This window comes from Danio rerio, chromosome 5 (assembly GCF_052040795.2).
Source record: "Danio rerio strain M-AB ecotype USA chromosome 5, GRCz13ab, whole genome shotgun sequence".
NCBI lineage: Eukaryota > Metazoa > Chordata > Actinopteri > Cypriniformes > Danionidae > Danio > Danio rerio.
Window position 1 is genome coordinate 56,184,310 of NC_141025.1, and position 20,770 is coordinate 56,205,079.

The 20,770-nt window shown below is 35.4% G+C and overlaps 1 protein-coding gene across 3 annotated transcripts in view; it reads left to right on the top strand.

Moving 5' to 3' along the window:
- pomt1 (protein-O-mannosyltransferase 1) overlaps positions 1-20,770 on the top strand; it is a 21,653-nt gene continuing 883 nt past the window's right edge. The window contains 21 exon segments of one of the 3 annotated variants that reach the window (NM_001048067.2): positions 34-262; positions 398-528; positions 621-727; positions 821-871; positions 2,613-2,759; positions 2,850-2,955; positions 3,049-3,108; positions 5,279-5,372; positions 6,577-6,732; positions 8,386-8,516; positions 13,122-13,217; positions 13,326-13,418; positions 13,552-13,648; positions 13,735-13,827; positions 16,448-16,568; positions 17,201-17,298; positions 17,888-18,001; positions 18,087-18,213; positions 19,330-19,507; positions 19,595-19,857; positions 19,892-20,046. In NM_001048067.2, the coding sequence (NP_001041532.2) occupies positions 410-528; positions 621-727; positions 821-871; positions 2,613-2,759; positions 2,850-2,955; positions 3,049-3,108; positions 5,279-5,372; positions 6,577-6,732; positions 8,386-8,516; positions 13,122-13,217; positions 13,326-13,418; positions 13,552-13,648; positions 13,735-13,827; positions 16,448-16,568; positions 17,201-17,298; positions 17,888-18,001; positions 18,087-18,213; positions 19,330-19,507; positions 19,595-19,769 (2,163 nt within the window). In that variant the 5' untranslated portion in view covers positions 34-262; positions 398-409 and the 3' untranslated portion in view covers positions 19,770-19,857; positions 19,892-20,046. 3 annotated transcript variants of the gene reach the window in all.

The window sequence follows — 20,770 nt, forward strand, 5'->3', positions numbered from 1 at the left end:
GAAATGTGGGCGACACAGCCCGGAAACACTGGTGAACAGACCGTTGCTTTATTTACAGTGTTTAGTGGCTTTATTTAAAGCGTAAAGTTGTCGTATATGCCTAAGCAATGGCATTATTTATTTGTTTTTATTTTTCTTGACCAATTCCAGTTTTAGCGAATATTTTTATTCATAATTTACTGCTAAAAGACAGCGCATGTGGTCGTGAAAGCAGCACTGTTCACCTATGATTGCGAAATTCCAGAGGAAAAACTGAATCAAGGTAAATAACGCTAGTAGAGGATGGAATTCTTTGCTTAATTCTGCACTATTGCAAACACAGAAGGAATGAATGAATTAACATATATGCATGTAGTAATGACAGTATATGTTTTGCTTTATGGTTGATTGTGTTTAGTCAGGATTGAGCATGCAGTGTGTTAAACTACCCGTCAGTGTGACAGTGGAGATAAATGTGCTGCTGCTGGCGGTTACAGCACTTGCCCTCTTTACTCGACTTTATGGCATTCACTTTCCCAAAGCTGTAGTGTAAGTGTGCTGTTAATTATTATCATATTAAAACATTTTCTTTAAAATGTATTATTAGCGTATAAACTCATATGTGTACATCCTTTGTTTAGGTTTGATGAGGTTTATTATGGACAGTTCCTGTCATTGTACATGAAGCAGGTTTTTTTCATAGATGAAAGCGGTCCTCCTTTTGGACACATGATACTTGCTTTAGGAGGTGAGGAATAACGTATTTATTATTTGTAAGTTACTTTTATGAGGTAAGCCACTTATTTGTATATGTACTAATGAATGTTATTTATCTGTTTAGCGTATTTAGGAGGATTTGATGGCAACTTTGTTTGGAACAGAATTGGAGCAGGTAAACATCTCAAACACACTTATGTGGGGTTGACAAAGCCAAACAACTGTTCATTATAACCTCACAAATCTTTCATAACCTAATTTAGACACTAAATTCTTCTAGAGGAGTTAAATTAAATATTTTTTTATTTTTTATTTTGACAAATACAAATCAAAACTACATTCAAAACATGAAGTGCCTGACGCATAATAAAATTGCACATACAGGAATATACACTCACCTGCCACTTTATAAAATACACCTGTCCAACTGCTCGTTAACTACTTTCAGCTAAGAACAGGATTCAGAGGCTACAATTTGCTCACCAAAATTGGACAATAAAAGATTGGAAAAAACGTTGCCTGGTCTGATGAGCCTCAATTTCTGCTGTTACATTTGGATGGTAGGGTCAGAATTTGGCGTCAACAACAAGAAAACATGGATCTATCTTGCCTTTTATCATCGGTTCAGGCTGGTTGTGGTGTTATGGTGTGGGGATTTTCTTGGCATGCATTGGGTCCTTGGCATGCACTGGTTAGTACCAGTTGAGCATCATATCCACGCCACAACCTTGCCGAGTATTGTTGCTGACCATGTCCATGCCTTTTTGAGTGTCCACAGTGTACCCATCTTCTGATGGCTACTGTACACTGCACACTACTCAAATGGCCTCCACAGTCACCATATCTCTGTCCAATAGAGCACCTCAGGCATGTGGTGGAATGGGAGATTGGCATCATGGATGTTCAGCTGACAAATCTGCAGTAGTAGTATCTTATCAATAATTTCTGAGGAATATTTTCAGTACTTTGTTGAATCTATACCACAAAGGATTAAAGCAGTTCTGAAGGCAAAAGGGCTCCAACCTGGCACTAATAAGGTGTACCTAATAAAGTGGCCAGTGAGTGTACATACGGCAATAACCATAGAGTGTCGGTAGGACCGGTAGAAAGTTTGCTGAAAACAGAAAACGAATGAATATTAATGTACAATATCTAAAGGAAAATTTAACTATTTTAAGAGCCACGGTGGATAGAAATAGGTGGATATAATTTTTGTTTGTTTTATTCTGTACTAAAAAAAAAAAACTTAAAATAAAAAAAAGTAATTTAGAACATTTCCTGCATAATATAACAAAAATATGCTACATTTTCTGATATGTTTACACTGTATAATTTTTTACAATTTTTTAAATGACAAATTGCCAATGTTTTAACTTCTGAAAGGGTATATATATGGTGGAATAGCCCTCATTTTCAGTGACAGCAAATCATTTGTCATATTCAGGAAAAAAATGCTCTTAATGATTTTGTTTGAAAGTTGGAAAAAATGATATCAAACCTTTATGAAATGAAAAAGTTATATTTTACCCAAACCCATAGCAATTTAATCATTCCATAGAAAGTCTCTTAGTACAAAAGATCTATAGAAAAACCCTTTAATTTCTTTCCAAAGCTTTATTTACAAATATAAATATATATGTAGGTCATTTAAAGTCGCTCTTTGCCCGCCTAGGATGTTTTCCGAGGCCCCTGTTTGCATATAGGGACTAGTCTTTCAGTCTGCTTTGACTAATGATCAGACTTTACTGTCTAGCAATCGTCTAGTTAGAACACCAATTTAAAAAAGATGTACATCTCTTCAAGCTGTAAATCAAATTAAACTACATGACCCACTAAGATTTGTATAACAAAACATTTCAAACGTTTTCTGGCATAACACAGGCTTTAGTCTTACTAGTTATGTTTTTACATTTTAGAATACCCTGGTAATGTCCCTGTTTGGAGCCTTCGACTGATACCGGCTCTGGCAGGCTCTTTTTGTGTGCCACTTGCATATCTTTTAGTAGTGGAGCTGGGATACTCCCACTTCTCGGCACTGGGGGCCTGTGCACTTCTCCTCATGGGTAACCACTTACTGAATCATTTAACTGAATGCCTGAGCACGCTTTGTGCTTCTTGTTAAGCTTAAATGCCTTTGGTTCTTTTTCTTCCAGAAAACTCCCTGATTGTGCAATCGCGCTTCATGCTGCTGGAGTCTGTTTTAATTTTCTTCTTGCTGTTGGCTGTGCTGTCTTACCTCCGCTTTCACAAAGCACGCAAGTAAGACTTTGAGCAAATCTCGGTTCCTTTCAAAGACTGATATGGATTAGCTTGTCAATCAGTTATTACATTATGTGCTTTGTCTTCATCCAGCTCATTTTTCAAGTGGTTTTGGCTTGTGATCTGTGGGGTCAGCTGTGCATTCGGAATTGGGTATGTATAGTTAAAAAAACACAACATGATTTTTTTTTTATATCTGCTTTTTGTGATAAGAAGTACTTTTTTGTTTAATATAAAGTCAGCATGGAACTGATGTCTTCTCTATTGTGACAAACACTCATTGGGTACTTTATTATACATCTTGCTAGCTCTGATCCCCCATTGCTTTTCAGAGATGCCCTAATTCTATGTGGCGTAGCTTGTGGGAAAGATGCTGAAAACTTTCCTTAGAGATTTTAGTCCATATTGATGCGAAGCTTAACATTTACTGCAGATTTGTTAGGTACACACACACGATATGAATGCCCATGTGCATCACATGCCAAAACTGCTTTATTGGATTGAGATCTGGAGGCGCATTACAGAAAGATCCTAAATTTATAATCTTATCTCTTTGGCAACTGTTGTAATTTCGGTTAAGACCACATTTGTATAAGTGCTATTACAAAACAGCATTTCCTAGATGCGTTATTTTTTTCTTTTACTATAGATTGGAAGGTGGTTTTATAGAAACATCCTAGCTTGACAAAAAAAATTATTTTAGAGCAACCTAACAGCTGTCTTAACTTTAAACTTGAAAGCTAACAAAACAAATGCTTATAATTGCTCTGTCCAACAATGGCATTACATTTATTAATGGGCAAAAGTGAAGAAAGAAAAGACTCCTGGAGGACTTTGAAGATATTACATCTCAATGACCAAATTTTATTAGTAAATATAGACTATCACACAACATATTACTGTTAGCACAGGGACTGCAACCAGCATTATAGAGACCACAGTGTCACGGATCATTAGTGGTTGCCAGAGTTGGTTGTAACGCGTTGATGTATGCTAATTACATTTTTGGGGAACACAGTAATGTAACGAATTACATTTTAAATTTGTGTAATTAGATTACAGTCACCAAAGTCAATGTAATCGCGTTACTAACATTACAACTGTAGTTTTTAGGAGAAAAAATGCTTCTTTTAAATCACGTTTTCCACTGCAGCATGAGATAATAAGCATGCGCTTTTATGAACTGCTGGAGAACACTAGCTGAAATGGTTGCTGTCGAGAGTGATTGCTTCAAGTGGAAATACTGACATTTTTTTATTTCATTGAGCGTAAAAACTAAAATATTGCTGTGAAATGCAGTCTGTGTCCAGTTTCTAAAAACTTTCCACTGCTTTTAACTTGACCAGCAACTTGTTTAGGCATTTAAATAGAATCATTCTATGACAATACTTGTCACCAAGGAGGACACTTGGCCAAAAACACGGCAGTCCAACTCGTTCTAAAAAGGCTTAATTGAATTTTTGTGCAAGATCGGGAGTGAAGGTCTTCTGAACGTGAAGAGAAGTGCTGCTTATGGGGCGTTCACATATCGCTTCTTTTGTGCTTGCAAGTTTGTTGTTTCCAATAGTTATGCGTGGCTTGCATACACACATTGGGAGTGCATATTGGGCGCGCTCGCATTTTACAATCATTGGGCCCACTAGTTGAAAACCACGTGTGACACATGACAAGAATTGACAGATCAATTTCATACTTTGTATGGAGTTTATACATTTCAGTAGACTAATCACCTCAGAAAAACACAGAACACCCAAACACTGCAGTGCTTTTTCATACTATGGTTGTCAATGGTTACAGGTATCCAGTTTTCATCTAAATGTCTTTTGTGTTAAAAAACAGTCAACCAGGTTTGTATCAATTGAACGTTGAGATAATTTTAAGTTTTGGGCGACCTCTTTAAGGCTTTTGAATTTGTCAAGCTGCTGTGATCAACACAGCACAACACACCATGTGATTATTAAAGTACTCAAAGAGCTGCAGTTTATTTTGTATTTTCATAGGTATATTTTATGTTTTAAAAGTAACTTCAAAGTGAAATAATCAGTTTACTTTTTACATGAAGGAATTAATAATGTCAGATTACAATTTTACAGTAGTTGTAAGTTGTAATCTATTACTTTTTTTATAGTAACTTACCCAATACTGGTGGTTACAGTTCAAGTGACAAATGCCTTAAGTTTTTTTATGCAAGTTTTGTGAATAATCCTAATTGAATTTGTTGTATCATATCTTAAGTTGAGACCTAAGATAAGAAAGTTTCTGTAACATACTTCCTAGTGCCCACAAATTTGATTGTTTTTCCATTTATTTGTCTTTTTTTCAGGGTAAAGTACATGGGTATGTTCACATACTTTCTACTGCTGAGCCTGGCAGCTGTACACACCTGGCAGCTTATTGGAGATCGAACCTTGAGCCATGTATGTAATGGTTTTTAAATATACATGTGTTTTAGATGAGGCTGCACAATACTGGATAAATATTGCAATGTTGTTGAGTATTGCGAAAGTGATGTTTTTTATAAAATAACATTTCCCTAGAAAAAAGCTATTTTTATGAGCTATGATTTAAAATAATTTAATTTTATTTAAAGATATTAAAATAAACAGGTAAAGATATTTTTTTATATACATTTAATTTAGACTAAAAAACTGTGAAGATGCAAACATTTAGTCATTAGAACACTGAATGAGTGAAAACCTCAGCAGATATTTTGACTCTGATTGGATTCTGTTGTCATTTTCCTCTCTTGTCTTGACTCCCATCATAAAATAATATTTTCCATATCTGGGTTTACCTTTAGGCTGATCCAGCCAATAGAAGAACAAAATCTACTTGGGAGGTGGGGATAAATATAGTAGGGCCCCATCTGATTGGTCAAGTTTTGATAAAAAGAAAAACAATGCATAAAATAAGTGAAGTTTATTTCTAAACTAATTTTGAGTTGATCACGGCTGGTCCCGCATTAGCCCATTTCTGATTCCTCAATCAGACGATTACTAAACACAATAAATAACCTAAGTTCCATATTCATCTTCATTTTAAGGAATCCCCCGTTCCTTCCCTACTACTCCTCTTTGCCTAAATTGGTGGCACGGCGGCCCAGTGGTTAGCACTGTTACCCAACAGCAAAAACTTAACTGGTTCTAGTTCTTACCAAGCCAGTTGACGTTTCTGTGCGGAGTTTACATGTTTTCCACGTGCTCACGTGGGTTCCCCTGTTTTCCTCACACCACCCAAAAACATGCAACTAATTGACTAATCCAAAATGGCACTATAGACGTGCTTCTAGTAGGTAGTTATATCCTTATAACAATTCCTAATTGCTCATTAGCTACTACAGCAGGGGAGTTCTCAAGATCTACTTGAGCTCAAACTCCACTCTTGCCCTGCAAATGGGAGGGAGCCCTTGGCTTGAGGATCTTATGAGCTCAGGGCTCTCTCTCTGGACAGCATGCCAAACAAGCTTCATAATCGATCATCAGCTAAGAGTAAACTCCTGAAAGGCAGTTTATTGCATGTCTACGATATTATTGCAATACTAATAATTTTCTGTATGTATTGTGCAGCCCTAGTTTTAGAGCACTGTGTATAACTTAATGATTTTGTCATTTGTCTGAAAAGGGCAAAGTAATGTTCCAGGTATTGGTTCGCTTCCTGGCACTCGTGGTGCTACCTGTCATCATTTACCTTGGGTTTTTCTACATTCACCTGACCTTGCTATATCGCAGTGGACCTCATGACCAGATGATGAGCAGTGCCTTTCAAGCAAGTCTAGAGGTAAGGGCCAGTTATTTGACATACAATGCTATCCAAAAGTTTGGGGTGTGTATGCTTTTTTTTCTTTGATTTGTAAATTACTAGTGCAACCATAAATGAAAATTCTATTATCAGGTTTTCTACAGGTTTCATCAAGTCAAATTTAAGACTTTTAAGATGGTTTTAAGACCATTATGAATAAAATGTTTTGCTTTTCTACTGGCCCAGTAAAGCATTAAAACAACATTAGAAACAAATGTTATTGTGAGGAAGATAATCAAACTATAAAGGTAAATAGAGTTAATAAATAAACTTTTGTTAAAACATTTATGTTAGTGGATCGCTAGAGACGTGTTAGTGATCCGATGGGTGTTAGCCCGATTGGGTAGCTTTACATGGATATAAGAAAATTAAGTTCTGTTTAAAATAGTTTTAAGACTTTTAGGACTTTTTAAGGCCTAAAATATTTAATAATAAGACTTTTTAGGACCTTGCGGATACCCTGATTATTAATAACTCAAGCTCATCTAGTTTTAATGCCCCGAGACCTTCGTTCATCTTTGGTACACAAATAGGCTACTGTATATGCAGAAGTATGCGGAAGGACTTTGTCAGTAACCTGGGTCAGTATGTTTTCTTTAAAAATTACTAATCTCCAATGGCTGAGTGACATACAATATAAAGTTGGTCTCAGAATGTACAAAAAGCACAGCATTAAATTTTATTTTTTCATGCCGTGTCTTTAAAATATAAACATTTATTTTACCCCAGTATATTCAATGGATTAGCTTACCTGCTAATCATGACACATGAGTGCGTGTAAAAGGCTTTTCATTTTGTTTTTTGCTTAAAGAACTAAATGAACTCGGAAGTCTATTTAAATAATCATATTTTAATTACCTTACAACATCAGTGCTGTAAAAGGAACCGTATAAAATCGAAAAAACTCGCATTAAGCTTTTACCGGAAGTTTATCAGTATGGGAAGAAACACTAGCTGTGCATATACCCTATTGAGAAATTTTAGATACAATTCGAGAGCTTCCTCATCCTTCATAAACAGCAATGATCCAGAGATGTTCAAAGAACAGAAAAGGAACCAAGAACATTGTGAAAACATTTCATCTGGCTCTTTATTTTCATCTGAAATATCTTAATTTGTGTTGTTAAGATGAACAAAGTTCTCCAGAGTATGCAACAATATGTAAGTAATTAATAACAATGTGCATTTTTGGATGAACAACCCCTTTTAAATTGTATTGTGCTCACCAAGGCTGCATTTATTTAATTCAAAATAAGGTTGATATTGTGAAATAAAATGACAATTTTATTGTCAGTTTTGTACATTTATTATATTTTAAAATGTGATTTAAAAGCTACTCAGTTTTAGTGCCACATGATCCTTCAGAAATCATTCTAATTAACTGATCAGACAAGTTTAAAAGCACACTGATATTTTTTGTGAAAGCCATATCAGTTTTGTAGGATATTTTTAAATCAAAAGTTGGAAAAGAATGGCATTAATTTGAAAATAGATTGTTTTGATTGCGAATTTCTTTAGTCATATTTTTCTAGATGTACAGTATTTGGGGAGGATTCTTGGGGGGAATGTTGAATGCTAGATGGCATAATGTAATACTTTGTTTTAATCCATTGTTTTGTTTCTACTGTGAAGGGTGGTCTTGCCCGGATTACTCAGGGGCAGCCTTTAGATGTAGCGTTCGGCTCACAGGTCACTCTCCGCACAGTCTCCGGTAAACCTGTGCCTTGTTGGCTTCACTCACACAAGGCCAACTATCCCATCAGGTGAGACATCAATAGTCTTTCACAAATAAATACATCTATTGGCATAATATGGCAGAAACATTTAAACACCAACCATTCTTTTATCCTGACCAAATTGGAAGGGTTATAATCTAATTCATACATATTTAACCTTATTAAAAGTACACTTGGGCTGAGTGACTGATGTTGAGTCACTGACTTTCATTTTCAAACCATTTGCTAGTTACTTATTTTGAAGATCTAAGGTGAACTATATGCTGCTGCTTTCAGTAGTATGACAATACATGACATATAAAATGATATTCAAACTCACATTGGTAGCATTTAACACTATAAAAAAGCACATAATTTGTACCTGAGGAGATAATCGTCAGCAGTTTAGGGTGTTTTTTTGCCGCAATGTCACGGAAATAGAAACGTTTCTAAAATAGAAATTTTGGTTTGGACGAAAAAAAAAAAACTACCTTTCATCACGTCATGTGTTGATAGAACATGATGTGACTGTCACACTGTAACGGCTAGATGATGTCTACTGTGACCATGACCATGAAAAAATGTTTGTCTTTTATACACAAAAGAAACAGAACAGGGCAGTCGTTTACCATTTAGGACTTGTCATGTTGGATTAGTGTCACTTTCTTCTAGGGTCGGTTCTTTACATGTGGATTATTCAGTATCCTGAACATTTTGGTTTTTTATGACTCATCCAGGAGTTGTTTATTTTATATGATTGGATTGTGTCATTTCCAGCAAAGCTGATGCTGAAAATATGTACCAACTACTGATATTTCCTTAAAGGAGTACTGTATTAAATTAGGGAAAACAATATTGTAAAAAATACAATTAGTTGTTTTTATAAGTAATTTTTTTTAAGTAATATTGAATAGTTTGTAATTTAACCTACACTTAGTACTTGGTCTTGGTTGGTACCTTTTTAGGGGTTTCAAAAGAACATTTGTGTACATTTTAATGACTAATGCTAATACTAATACTAAGTACTAATGTATATTGTTAAGTTACTGTACGAATATGGACTTTTTAGAAACAATCACAAATTTTGAAAAAGGTGCAGCCCTAGCTTTAGTACAATATTAGAGTGTATGATAATAGACATAGCCAATATTTTAATTGTGTTTTTTTTTGTTGAACAAATAAATATATGATTTACAGTAGTCACACATAATGTTGACAGCTATTATTGTTTATAATAATATTCTAAAGGTTATAGCGTATCATTTAACAAAACTATTTAACTTCCTATGATTTTTGTCATCTTGCTTACATGGCTGATAATCTAATATTAATCTGATGATTCTATTATGTTGCTGTCTTACCACTAGCCAATCACTGGCACTGCTGATCATGATTTCACAACAAGCACAAGTACACACAGTAATCTTTGACCAAATTATCCAGATATTTTAATCTGATTCACAGACTTGTTTGAAGAACTAAATTAGACATGGATCACAATTAAAAAATTCAGATTCTGTCAAATCTTCTTTGATGCCTTAAGACAGGGGTTCCAGTGACTCGCGACCCCTAATATCCTCTGAGGGGGTTATAATTACAGAAACCTTGCATGCAATGGCCCACAAACACCAATAGACATCACCCAAGTCTATTCTTCGTTTAATTTTTAAAATGTATGTCAGTGTGGTAAATGAGCAAGAAATTTTAACCTGGTGTTATAAAATCAATCTGCAGCATCTGACGCTATTGCGGTGTATATAGTATAATGTAATGTAATAACCGCAGGGATCGCAATCTAATAGAACTAGTAACTAGAAGCTACTACAGTAACTATATAGTATATAGTAACTATAAACTATTATTTTTTCTCTTCAGTAGGTTATGGGTAAAATATGGTTATTCTTGTGTTTAATAAAAATAAAAAGATTTTTGGAAATCATCAGGCGACACCCCATCCCCGCCCCCCCTCATTGTCCCACGATCCCTCGGTGGGTCCCGACCCCCCATTTGAGAACCACTGCTTTAAGAGAGGTAAAAAGGTGTTGACCAATGACCTCAAACTCAATTCCTGGAGGGCCACAGCTCTGCACAGTATAGCTCCAATCACTCTAACTCACACCAGCTTAATCATCTCTAGTAGTCTTGATCACCTTGATTAGTGTCATCAGCTGTGTTTAATTAGGATTGGAGCAAAACTCTGCAGAGCTGCGCCCTCCAGGAATCCAGTTAGAGACCTACTGTATAGTTTAGACCAGTGGTTCTCAAACTTTTTTCACCAAGTACCACCTTAAAAAAAAATCGTCTCTCCAAGTACCACCTTACGACGCTATTTTTTAACCAGTATTAAAAAATAGCGTCGTAAGCCTAATTAAGCAGCTACAGGTGTGCACAGTTTTAAAACGATGCAGATTACTTCCTATTAGTAAGAATATGTATTATTGTCAGTCACTTTAAACATTTGAAATAGTATGAACATTAACTGTGCTTGCAGATAAAAAAAAAAAGTTTTAATTAAAATGTGCTTTTCAAAGTTCATAAAAAATGGCGCTGTTCTTAAAAAATAAAAAGAAAACTGTTGTACTTAAATCTAAAGTATTCATAGTAGCCTATTCATCAAAAGCTGTAAATGCTGCTTGGATCTTATAAATATAGGCTATATGTCATATTCCTACACTTTCAGACAAATCTTGAAATAAATGTTAAATGTACATGACAGGGTTCATACAGGCACAGCCTAATGAAAATCAATTCCAGCACCTATTTTTTTTTCAAGACTGACATGCTATGTATTGAAGACCTGAAATGTATTCTCAGCAACCCATAAAACATTGCATAAGAATAGATACAAATAAAAAACATTAATAATAATATTTATTAATCATATATTAATAATATAATAAACCTGCACTAAGTGCTTGTGAAATCTTTTTTTGTACTCAAGTAAAAATACTATTACACTGCTAAAATAACACAAATTTTAGTAAATAATACTAATATTAGGTATACGAATTACTCTTTTAAAAAGTACTAGTTGGTTACTTTTGAAAAAAAATCTGATTTTCATTATGAAATCACTTTTTTTTTAAGTGTAAACCTGATTTAATGGTTTGATTGCTTACATCCCAAAGCTAGATGTATAATTTGCACTAACAAAGGAAGTATAGTCAATTTTTCCTTTCATGACAATTAATCTTTTTCAATGGCACTGGTAAAACTACCAAATAATCTTTAAGGCCATAGAGACACTTTTTGCCCATTTTTAAAAATATATATTTTTAAGCTTTGAAAGGTTAAATTAAAGTATATGGTAAAAAGATTTAAATTTAGCCTTTTATTTATATATTTTACACTATTTTCTTTACAATATGGCAAATTTGTTTCTTAAATAGCTGTACATCACATGTAAATTTTATTTTACACTTGATCTTAATCTAAAATAGAAACGTAAAAAAATACAAGAACACTGTCAGTAAAATAAAACAAATGAATTCATTTTACTTGAGGTATTTAAAATATGACAACACTACATTTATCAAAGCAGTGCTTTAAGAGCCTTATTGTAAATTGTGATAAATAAACAATAAGTATACAGCTAAATGTATAAATCACACAAATACCTCACCCAGAAACATTTCCAGCATAATTATTTTGTCGTAAAGAAATAAAAAATGTTCCACCTTTGCTAAAAGTAAGTTTCACTTCACAACACAGCCAAATAAGAAGACCATTAGCATTGTCATCGATCATGTATCAATCTATTTCTAAATATTTGATAACTTTGAATACTTTTGACTAAATTTAGTTAAGGAGCAAAGATAAATAATGTCTACTTTAATAGTGGAGAGATCGCGATTGTATTCTATCTGAGCACACACGCGATCATGAGAGCACTTGCAGTTCATTTGAAAAAAAGCATATTTAAGAGCTCGCATATCTGTTTTAGCGATTTGCGTACATGAATGCGCTCTCTTGTTAAAATAAAGCACTCGCCACATTTGCAGAAATGAGTAATTGCGCAATACCTCCATTCCCGCGCCGCCATTCAGACTGTATTTAGAGGAGCGACAGGTCAGAGGCGAGTCGACTGGCTGTCGGAGAGCGAAACGTGTATGAAGATCATCAAATATAGGCAGGAAATATGTCCGCGGTTTAATTACTCTGCTAGACATCTCTGTAGTGAAAACATCCGAGAAGCATTATTCCAACAAAACATTTGTTTTTAAGTTGTTTTTTCTGTCTCTGCAACACAGAAAGCCTTTGTCCCGCCCTTACGTTTCACGCAACTAGACAAGGTCGACTGTGATTGGCCACTTTTCATGTCAGTCAAATCACGCTTCAGAATCAATTCTTAAACTTCGGAAACTGATTTTCAGCAGCTTATGACACAATGCACTAAAATAAACACTCCAAGCACAGCGCTGTGATCGTACACTTCACAAAACAGCCAATGCTGATCACATCAATGTTATATTACGCATTAAAGGATTAAAAGTGTTAATTGCTTCTTTCATTATTCAGCGATTCCTCCGCGTACCACTAGGAGGAAGCCCGCGTACCACTAGTGGTACGCGTACCACAGTTTGAGAACCACTGGTTTAGACAAAGTGTAATCCAAAATAAGCACATCTTCATGCTGTTTATTAATGTTTAAAGGTATGAAAATGGCCGTGGAAGCTCCCACCAGCAGCAGGTGACCTGCTATCCTTTCAAAGATGTCAACAACTGGTGGATTATCAAAGACCCTGGGCGGTACGGATTTAGAATTTTAGCATTATTAAACCATTAATGGATGTTCATATGACCAGTATGTGGGTTTTATATCAAGTTTATATTAATTATGTTGTTGTTTTTTTTCAGGCAAAGTCTTGTGGTCAGCAGCCCACCCAGACCTGTCAGACATGGGGATATTATTCAGTTGCTGCATGGAATGACAACTCGCTACCTGAACACGTAATACAATTATATCCAATGTTGATCTAATTATTTAATATTAATGGTTATAAATAAAACCATTAATTTTATATTATATTTCCTTTATCTCATTACAGCGGTTTTAGTAATAATCTACGTTTTTGTTTTTAAGACATGATGTTGCAGCCCCCATGAGTCCTCACTCACAGGAAGTGTCGGGCTATATTGATTTTAACGTGTCTATGCCAGCTCAGAATCTCTGGAGAGTGGTAAGAACAAAGACCAGTTGGTCTTCATTGAATGTTCATATTTACTTACTTAAAACATGATTTATGAAGCGTTCTTTGCACTGTAGGATATTGTGAACAGGGAGTCTGAGAAAGAGATCTGGAAGACCATTTTATCAGAGGTGCGACTAGTCCACGTGAACACCTCAGCTGTTTTAAAGGTTTGTTTAGTCATAAAATCAGTATAACAGTATGGGCATAATTATGACTTAGAGTTTCAGGAAGAAAAAAATATATGACTTTTCATTTCCAATTTATGCATAAATATGTGGAAAGATCACGTATACTTTTTTTTGGAATTGAATGTGATTCTTACTGACTTTTTGCATTAGTTTATCCCCAAAATAAAAATGATTTCATTTAGTTACTCTCATATCATTGCAAATCCATAAGACTTTAGTTCATCTTCTGAACACAAATGTAGATTAGATAAGTTTCCTGTCACCTAAAGTTCCCACACTTTCATTAAGAAAAGTCTTCTGAAGGGACACCATTGGCTTATATGGTGAACCGATTTAATTTGGGCTTTAAATTTTGTAAAATTCAGCAAACATGCATTCAGCCATACTTATGTGATAAACCTTTTTGGTTCTTGTGGACATTTTCTTTAAGACTGCATGGGACAATAACTGGTTTCAAGGTATTCCGCGGTTTGGAAAAGTCAAGGTTTTAAAACAATCAAAGTTTTCTGTAATACCCTTCCTAAGGTATGTGTACGTTTCTTTATTTTTTATTTTTTTGTTTTTTTTAGGGCAACAAAATATCTAGCAAAAAAAGGAAACTACATCAACTGGTCCAAAGTATTTAAAAATGTTTCTTAAAATAAAATATGTAATCAATGGGGGAAAACTTGTAAATTTTTACGCAGACATTTTAAAGGAAGTTATTTTAGAGCAGTAATCACAATACCGTAATACTGTGAAACCGTGATATTTTTGTCCAAGGTTATCATACTGTCAGAATCTTATACCCGCGTATGCCTACACTCAAGAATCAACCCCATTGATTCTCGCACATTAAGCAAGCATGCTTAAGCTTCTGTGACCAAGCCTATTACTGGTCAGTTTTTGTAAATAAAAGACATCATTAAAGCTGTTCTTCTTCTAAAGCTTTGGAAGACTTGAATTAAACAGATTTTTTGTTAAACAATTTTGATCTCTTTAGCCTCGTTTCCACTGAGTGATATGGTTCAGTTCCAAAATGCGATGATAATAATTAAGCTTTGCAGTTTATTTGTGTTGTGATTTGTTTTGTGTTGCTGAAAGAATCATTTGTAAGTTGTTTTCTTTTTTGCGCTTCACTCTCACATCTGTCTGATTCTAAAAGAATGTGAGAAGCCACAGTTCAATTATCATGCACTAGTTATTATTATGAGCTCATTATTTCAAATATAGATGAGCGGTGAGTGCATGTAAATAGAGAGTAAAAAAAATTACCTTATAACATTAGGCAAATTCTGTTCTTCTTGGTATGTAGCTGTTTGTCACTAGATGATGACAAGGTTTGTTTGAGCTCGGGTAGACCATGACTCATTACTATATACAGTTCAGAATTATTAGCCCCCCTGTTTTTTTCCCCTAATTTTTGTTTAACGGAGAGAAGATTTTTTTTTTCAACACATTTCTAATCATAATAGTTTTAATAACTCATTTCTAATCACTGATTTATTTTATCTTTGCCATGATGACAGTAAATAATATTTTACTCTATATTTTTCAAGACACTTCTGTACAGCCAAAAGTGACATTTAAAAGCTTTGCTAGGTTAATTAGTTTAACTAGGCAGATTAGGGTAATTAGGCAGGTTATTGTATAATGATGGTTTGCTCTTACTATTGGGACAAATTTAGCTTAAAGGGGCTAATAATTTTGACTCTAAATCTGTTATTAAAAAAATAAAAACTGCTTTTATTCTAGCCGAAATAAAACAAATAAGACTTTCTCCAGAAAAACAAATATTATCAGGGTCACACTTTACAATAAGGTTCATTAGTTAATCTTAATTCATGCATTTACTAACATGAACAAACAATGAACAATACATTTACTACTGTATTTACTAATGTTAGTTAACGTTAGTTAAAGAAAATACAGTAGTTCATTGTTAGTTCATGTTAACTCATAGTGCATTAACTAATGTTAAGAAGCATGGACTTGGATGTTAATAATGCATTAGAAAATGTTCAATTAAGATTAATAAATGCTGTACATGTGTTGTTCATGTTAGTAAATGCATTAACTAATGAACCTTATTGTAAAGTGTTACCATTATCAGACATGCTGTGAAAAAGTCCTTGCTCCTTTAAACATCATTTGGTAAATATTTAATAAAGAATAAAAAAATCAAAGGGGGGCTAATAATTCTGATACAATTCAACTGTATATTATTATGATGTAATGTCTCGGGCTGTGAATTTAAAAAAAAGGGGTGCTTTCTTTGTTTTCATTCTCCTGGCTTGTTGGATGCAAGGTTCACAATTCTCTGTAAACCAATAAGGTTCAGCTTCAAGTCTAGCTCCACCCTTTAGGTACTGTTGTGTTGTGCTTGGTACCCTTTGGAAAGGCTACCCAAAAAGTGGTATGGTTCACAACTGAACTGCTGAACTGAAGATTTTGAAGTGCCAGTTTTTGGGTGATTTTTGGTCTTTTAAAAAATTATCAAAGATTTCTGTACCTCTGTTAAAACCCTTTATACGAAAATACCTTAATATGTGTCCTAAGATTTCTTAGGTGAGCAGACCCTTTCAGTTATTTCTGCCTGTTTTATTAATTGTTCTTGCAGCTCAGTGGAGCCTCTCTGCCGGAGTGGGGTTTTAAACAGCTGGAGGTGGTGGGTGATAAGATTTATAAAGGCTACCAGCAGACCGGCATGTGGAACGTGGAGGAGCACCGCTATGGCAGAAGTATGAACATTAACAACTAAATATCATTGAATTGCTTACATTATGCTTTTCTGTTAAGTGCATTTCTCGTAGTACTTACGGTCATTGAAAACCCATGGAATTTTAAAACGGCATTTTCCAGACCTGGAAAAGGTTTGGAAAAACAAAAACCCACAAAGTTTTGGAAAAGTCATGGAAATAAGTTTTACAAATATTTGTATACTTACACAGGTTGCTTGTCTGTAATTTTTTTCTGTCCTTGGCCAATCACATGCTTTCACATTATAAGTGCTGTGCAAGCATTCTCTAAATCAGTGTTTCTCAACCACAGCTCACCAACACTAGATGTTTTGGATGTCTCCTTTGTCTGTTTGCGTAAAGAGACATGTAAAATGTGCAGAGCTGGTGTTCCTCCTGGAACGTGGTTGACAACCGCTGATCTAAATACATTTTACATTGTTTTACAAAAAACGAAATGGATTATTGCATGTTTTACGATATGCTGTAATATAAATTTGAACGTGCATTGTTTTTTTTTACCACACACATAGACATTACATGTACTATTAGGTCATGAAGCTTTACATGAAAGTCTTGGAAAAGTCATGGAATTTCAGAGGTAAAAATGTGTTTAAACCCTGATATCTGTGCAGGTCAGGAACCAAAGGAAAGGGAGTTGGAGCTGAAGTCTCCTACTCATAGCGATGTCAACAAAAATCTCACATTTATGGCCAAATTTCTGGAACTGCAGGTGATTATTGAAGTGGTCTGCTTCATGTTGCACTTTCAACTATATTTAATATGTAATTTAGTTACAAAGTTAATCCAGAGGCTGTTTTTTTTTCCTTTTTCTTAACTTTAATGCCTTAAGTGTAGTCCAATTTTTTTTCCAAGCTACAATAGACGAGGAGTTTAAACTGAGAAGGCTCTAAAGTGCGTGCAAAAGTTTTGTTTTGTGTTGCTGGAGTAAGGCTGTGTGTTTTCCCCCTCCCCCTGAGCTAAGCATTTTTTCCTGTTGTTGTCAATGGAAACAGTGTTTAAAACCTTGGCAGTATGGGATTTTACATTCAGCACTGAGCGCTCTGTGTTTTTTTAAAGCTTTGATGGTTGAATCATTTACAGCTAAGTCTTTTTTGCACAGAGGTGGACATAAGGCTCCACCCTCTTTTGGAAAGGATGGAGAGCAGCAGTTCATTTGCATTTAAAGTGACACATGAATAAGTGTTTGCTTCCACCCTAAAGCAAAAAGGATCTTATGTCTTTTTGACATTTTTGTTTAAAAAAAATCCAGTTAAAACTGGTTTCATACCGTGAACTAACCTAATGTGTTTGATTACCAGTGGAAGATGCTGACAGTAAAGAACGAAGAGTCAGAGCACAAATATAGTTCATCACCTCTTGAATGGATCACAATGGACACCAACATTGCATATTGGCTTCATCCTTCAAGTAATGTATGTTAACACCATTCTGCCGTTTGTTTCTTGTGTTTGACAGAATGATAACAATACTAATCTGATCTTTTCTGATTTGATACAGGCACAGATTCACTTTATAGGCAATATTGTTACTTGGACCACTGGAAACATTACACTGGTTGTGTACTGTCTTCTGTTTTTAACATACTTACTAAGACGGAGGAGGAAAGTTGAAGACATTCCACAAGGTATACAGATTTTTGTTTTAACCACAATGGAAAAAAAGGTGGTTTCACATTTTTGCCCTGCATAACATAAGCCATTTTTACACTATTGTGCTGACTGGCCATTGAATGGTTAAGAAAATTTTATCTTTTTGGACCAATAATGGATAACTGGCAATAAAATAGTTTTCGGTCAACTTAGACCCATGTACATGCTTTTATTATTTGTAAAAGATTTTATAGATCAATTTTGGTCAGTTAACTCTTCCCTCAATATAATATATTGCATTTATTATTTGTGTAAAGTTTTACAGTTCAGTTTTGGTGAGATAACTAAATGTACACTAATTGGCCACTTTATTAGGTACATCTTATTAGTACCAAGTTGGACCCTTTTTTGCCTTCAGAACTGCCTTAATCCTTCATGGCATAGATTCAACAAGGTACTGGGAATATTGCTCAGAGATTTTGGTCCATATTGACATGATAGCAACACGCAGTTGCTGCAGATATGTCGGCTGCACATCCATGATGCGAATCTCCTGTTCCACCACATCCCAAAGGTGCTCTATAGGATTAAGATCTGGTTACCATGTCTACATGCCTGAATGCAGAGTTGCTGCCATATGATTGGCTGATTAGAAACTTGCATCAATGAGCAGTTGGACATTGGCTGGCGAGTCTATATATTTAATTAAAATATAACTAATTTGTTGATCAAAACTTATTTAAGTTTTCAGTGTTATGAAGGATATTATGCATATTCTGAGCTACTGTAACCTTAAACTGGATATTTCAGCAGATATGTGGTTCTCAAAGATGACTTATATTTGAGTTAATCTGCACTTATTGTTTACATTGCAACTGCATTACCTAAGCTTCAACTGCCACATTTATATTACATTCCAGAGAGCTCTGTTATAAGCATGACCATGGAAAAATAAAACTGTATCATGCTGACTTTCCCAGATCGCCACAGAAATGAATGGTTAAACACAGAGAACCATTCGGCTTGATAGTGGAAAAGCAGCTTTGTTGCACTAAAAGATTTCTTTAAATAAATTGTGAGCAATATTAAAAGTAGAGGTGTATGCTTTTCCATTAACTGTTCTTTCCTTTTTGCTTCGTCTTCTCTCTTAGACTCTTGGGAACAGTTGGTTTTGGCTGGTGTGGTTTGCTTTGGAGGCTGGGCAGTGAATTACCTGCCATTCTTCCTAATGGAGAAGACTCTCTTTCTATATCACTATCTCCCAGCACTCACCTTTAAGATCTTGCAAATACCTATAGTCACAGAGCACCTGTACATCCACGTATTGAGGTAGGAGATATTATTCCGCTATTTGTAGTTCAGCCAAAAATGTTACACAGTATCAGTGTCATATCTGATTGTCATTGTGTTTTACAGATCCTCAGCTCAACAGAAAGCATTTGGTGGTGTGATTTTAGCAGTTCTTTGTTCAGTATACATGTCCTACCACAGCTTGAGTCCTCTCACGTATGGCCAGCCAGCGTTAACATCAGACAAGCTCGCTGAGCTGCGCTGGAGGGAGAGTTGGGATATTCTCTTACGCAAACGCTGAAATATCCTTTTTCTTTAAGAACGAGATAATTTCATGGTGTTCATGGTGTTTCAAATTTCAAATCAAGATGATTGATAGGGCTGATGGATTTTAGAGCTGACAATTCTTTTTTTTTTTTTTCTTTTTTTGAGAAATGGATTCTGATTCGAAATGCATCACTATTCTGTCTTGAATGGATTCTGAAGTCAGTGTTTAACAGGAGATTATACCATATGCTTTACAAACTCTGCTTGCTTCCAATTTCTTTACAAATACCACATCAATCTAAAGTAATCAGTTGGGATGTAACGGTATTATAAATATCGTCATACCGCAATATAATTTTTTTTCGATATTACCGTAGTCGCATGACTCGGTAAAACTATAGGTCTTCTGAGAAAATTTGCTCAGGCGAATGAAGCGAACGGGAGGTAGTGGAAACTACAATTCCCATCACTACAGATCCAGTAATGCGGAAATGGAGTGTGCTGCTAGAAGCTGGGATAAAAAAGAGCTGGAAATGATCGAACCTAAAGCGGGTGTTGTCGCCGCGCGCGTACTGAATAACGGTGTTGTCGCGCGCGCGTTCTGATCAGCTGTGTTGTCGCACGCGTACTGTAAAGCGAGGAGGGGGGGTTGAACGCGCATACTCGAGCGGTTTTGTCGCGCGCCTACTGAAGGGCGGGACGGAGGGTGTGTCGCGTCGCGGGGGCACTTTTGATCATTTTGGAAGGGCACTTTCTATCCAAGACTAAAAAGGGCATGTGCACTGCACAGGTTGAGCCCTATGTGTGCACGTGCCTGCAAGTTGGGGAATAGGACTAATAACAGTCATGGGGACTGCAGAAACACAGCACACTGTTCAGATTGATGCAGACATGAGACCTCTATCTCACTCATGGCTTGTCCTCTCAAGTGGGGGAAAGACAATGCACAACGTTACCCACTGCTGTCAACCTGGGCCAAGTCATATCTCTCTGTCCAAGAAACCTTAGTCCCAAATGAGAGGGTTTTTTTCCTGT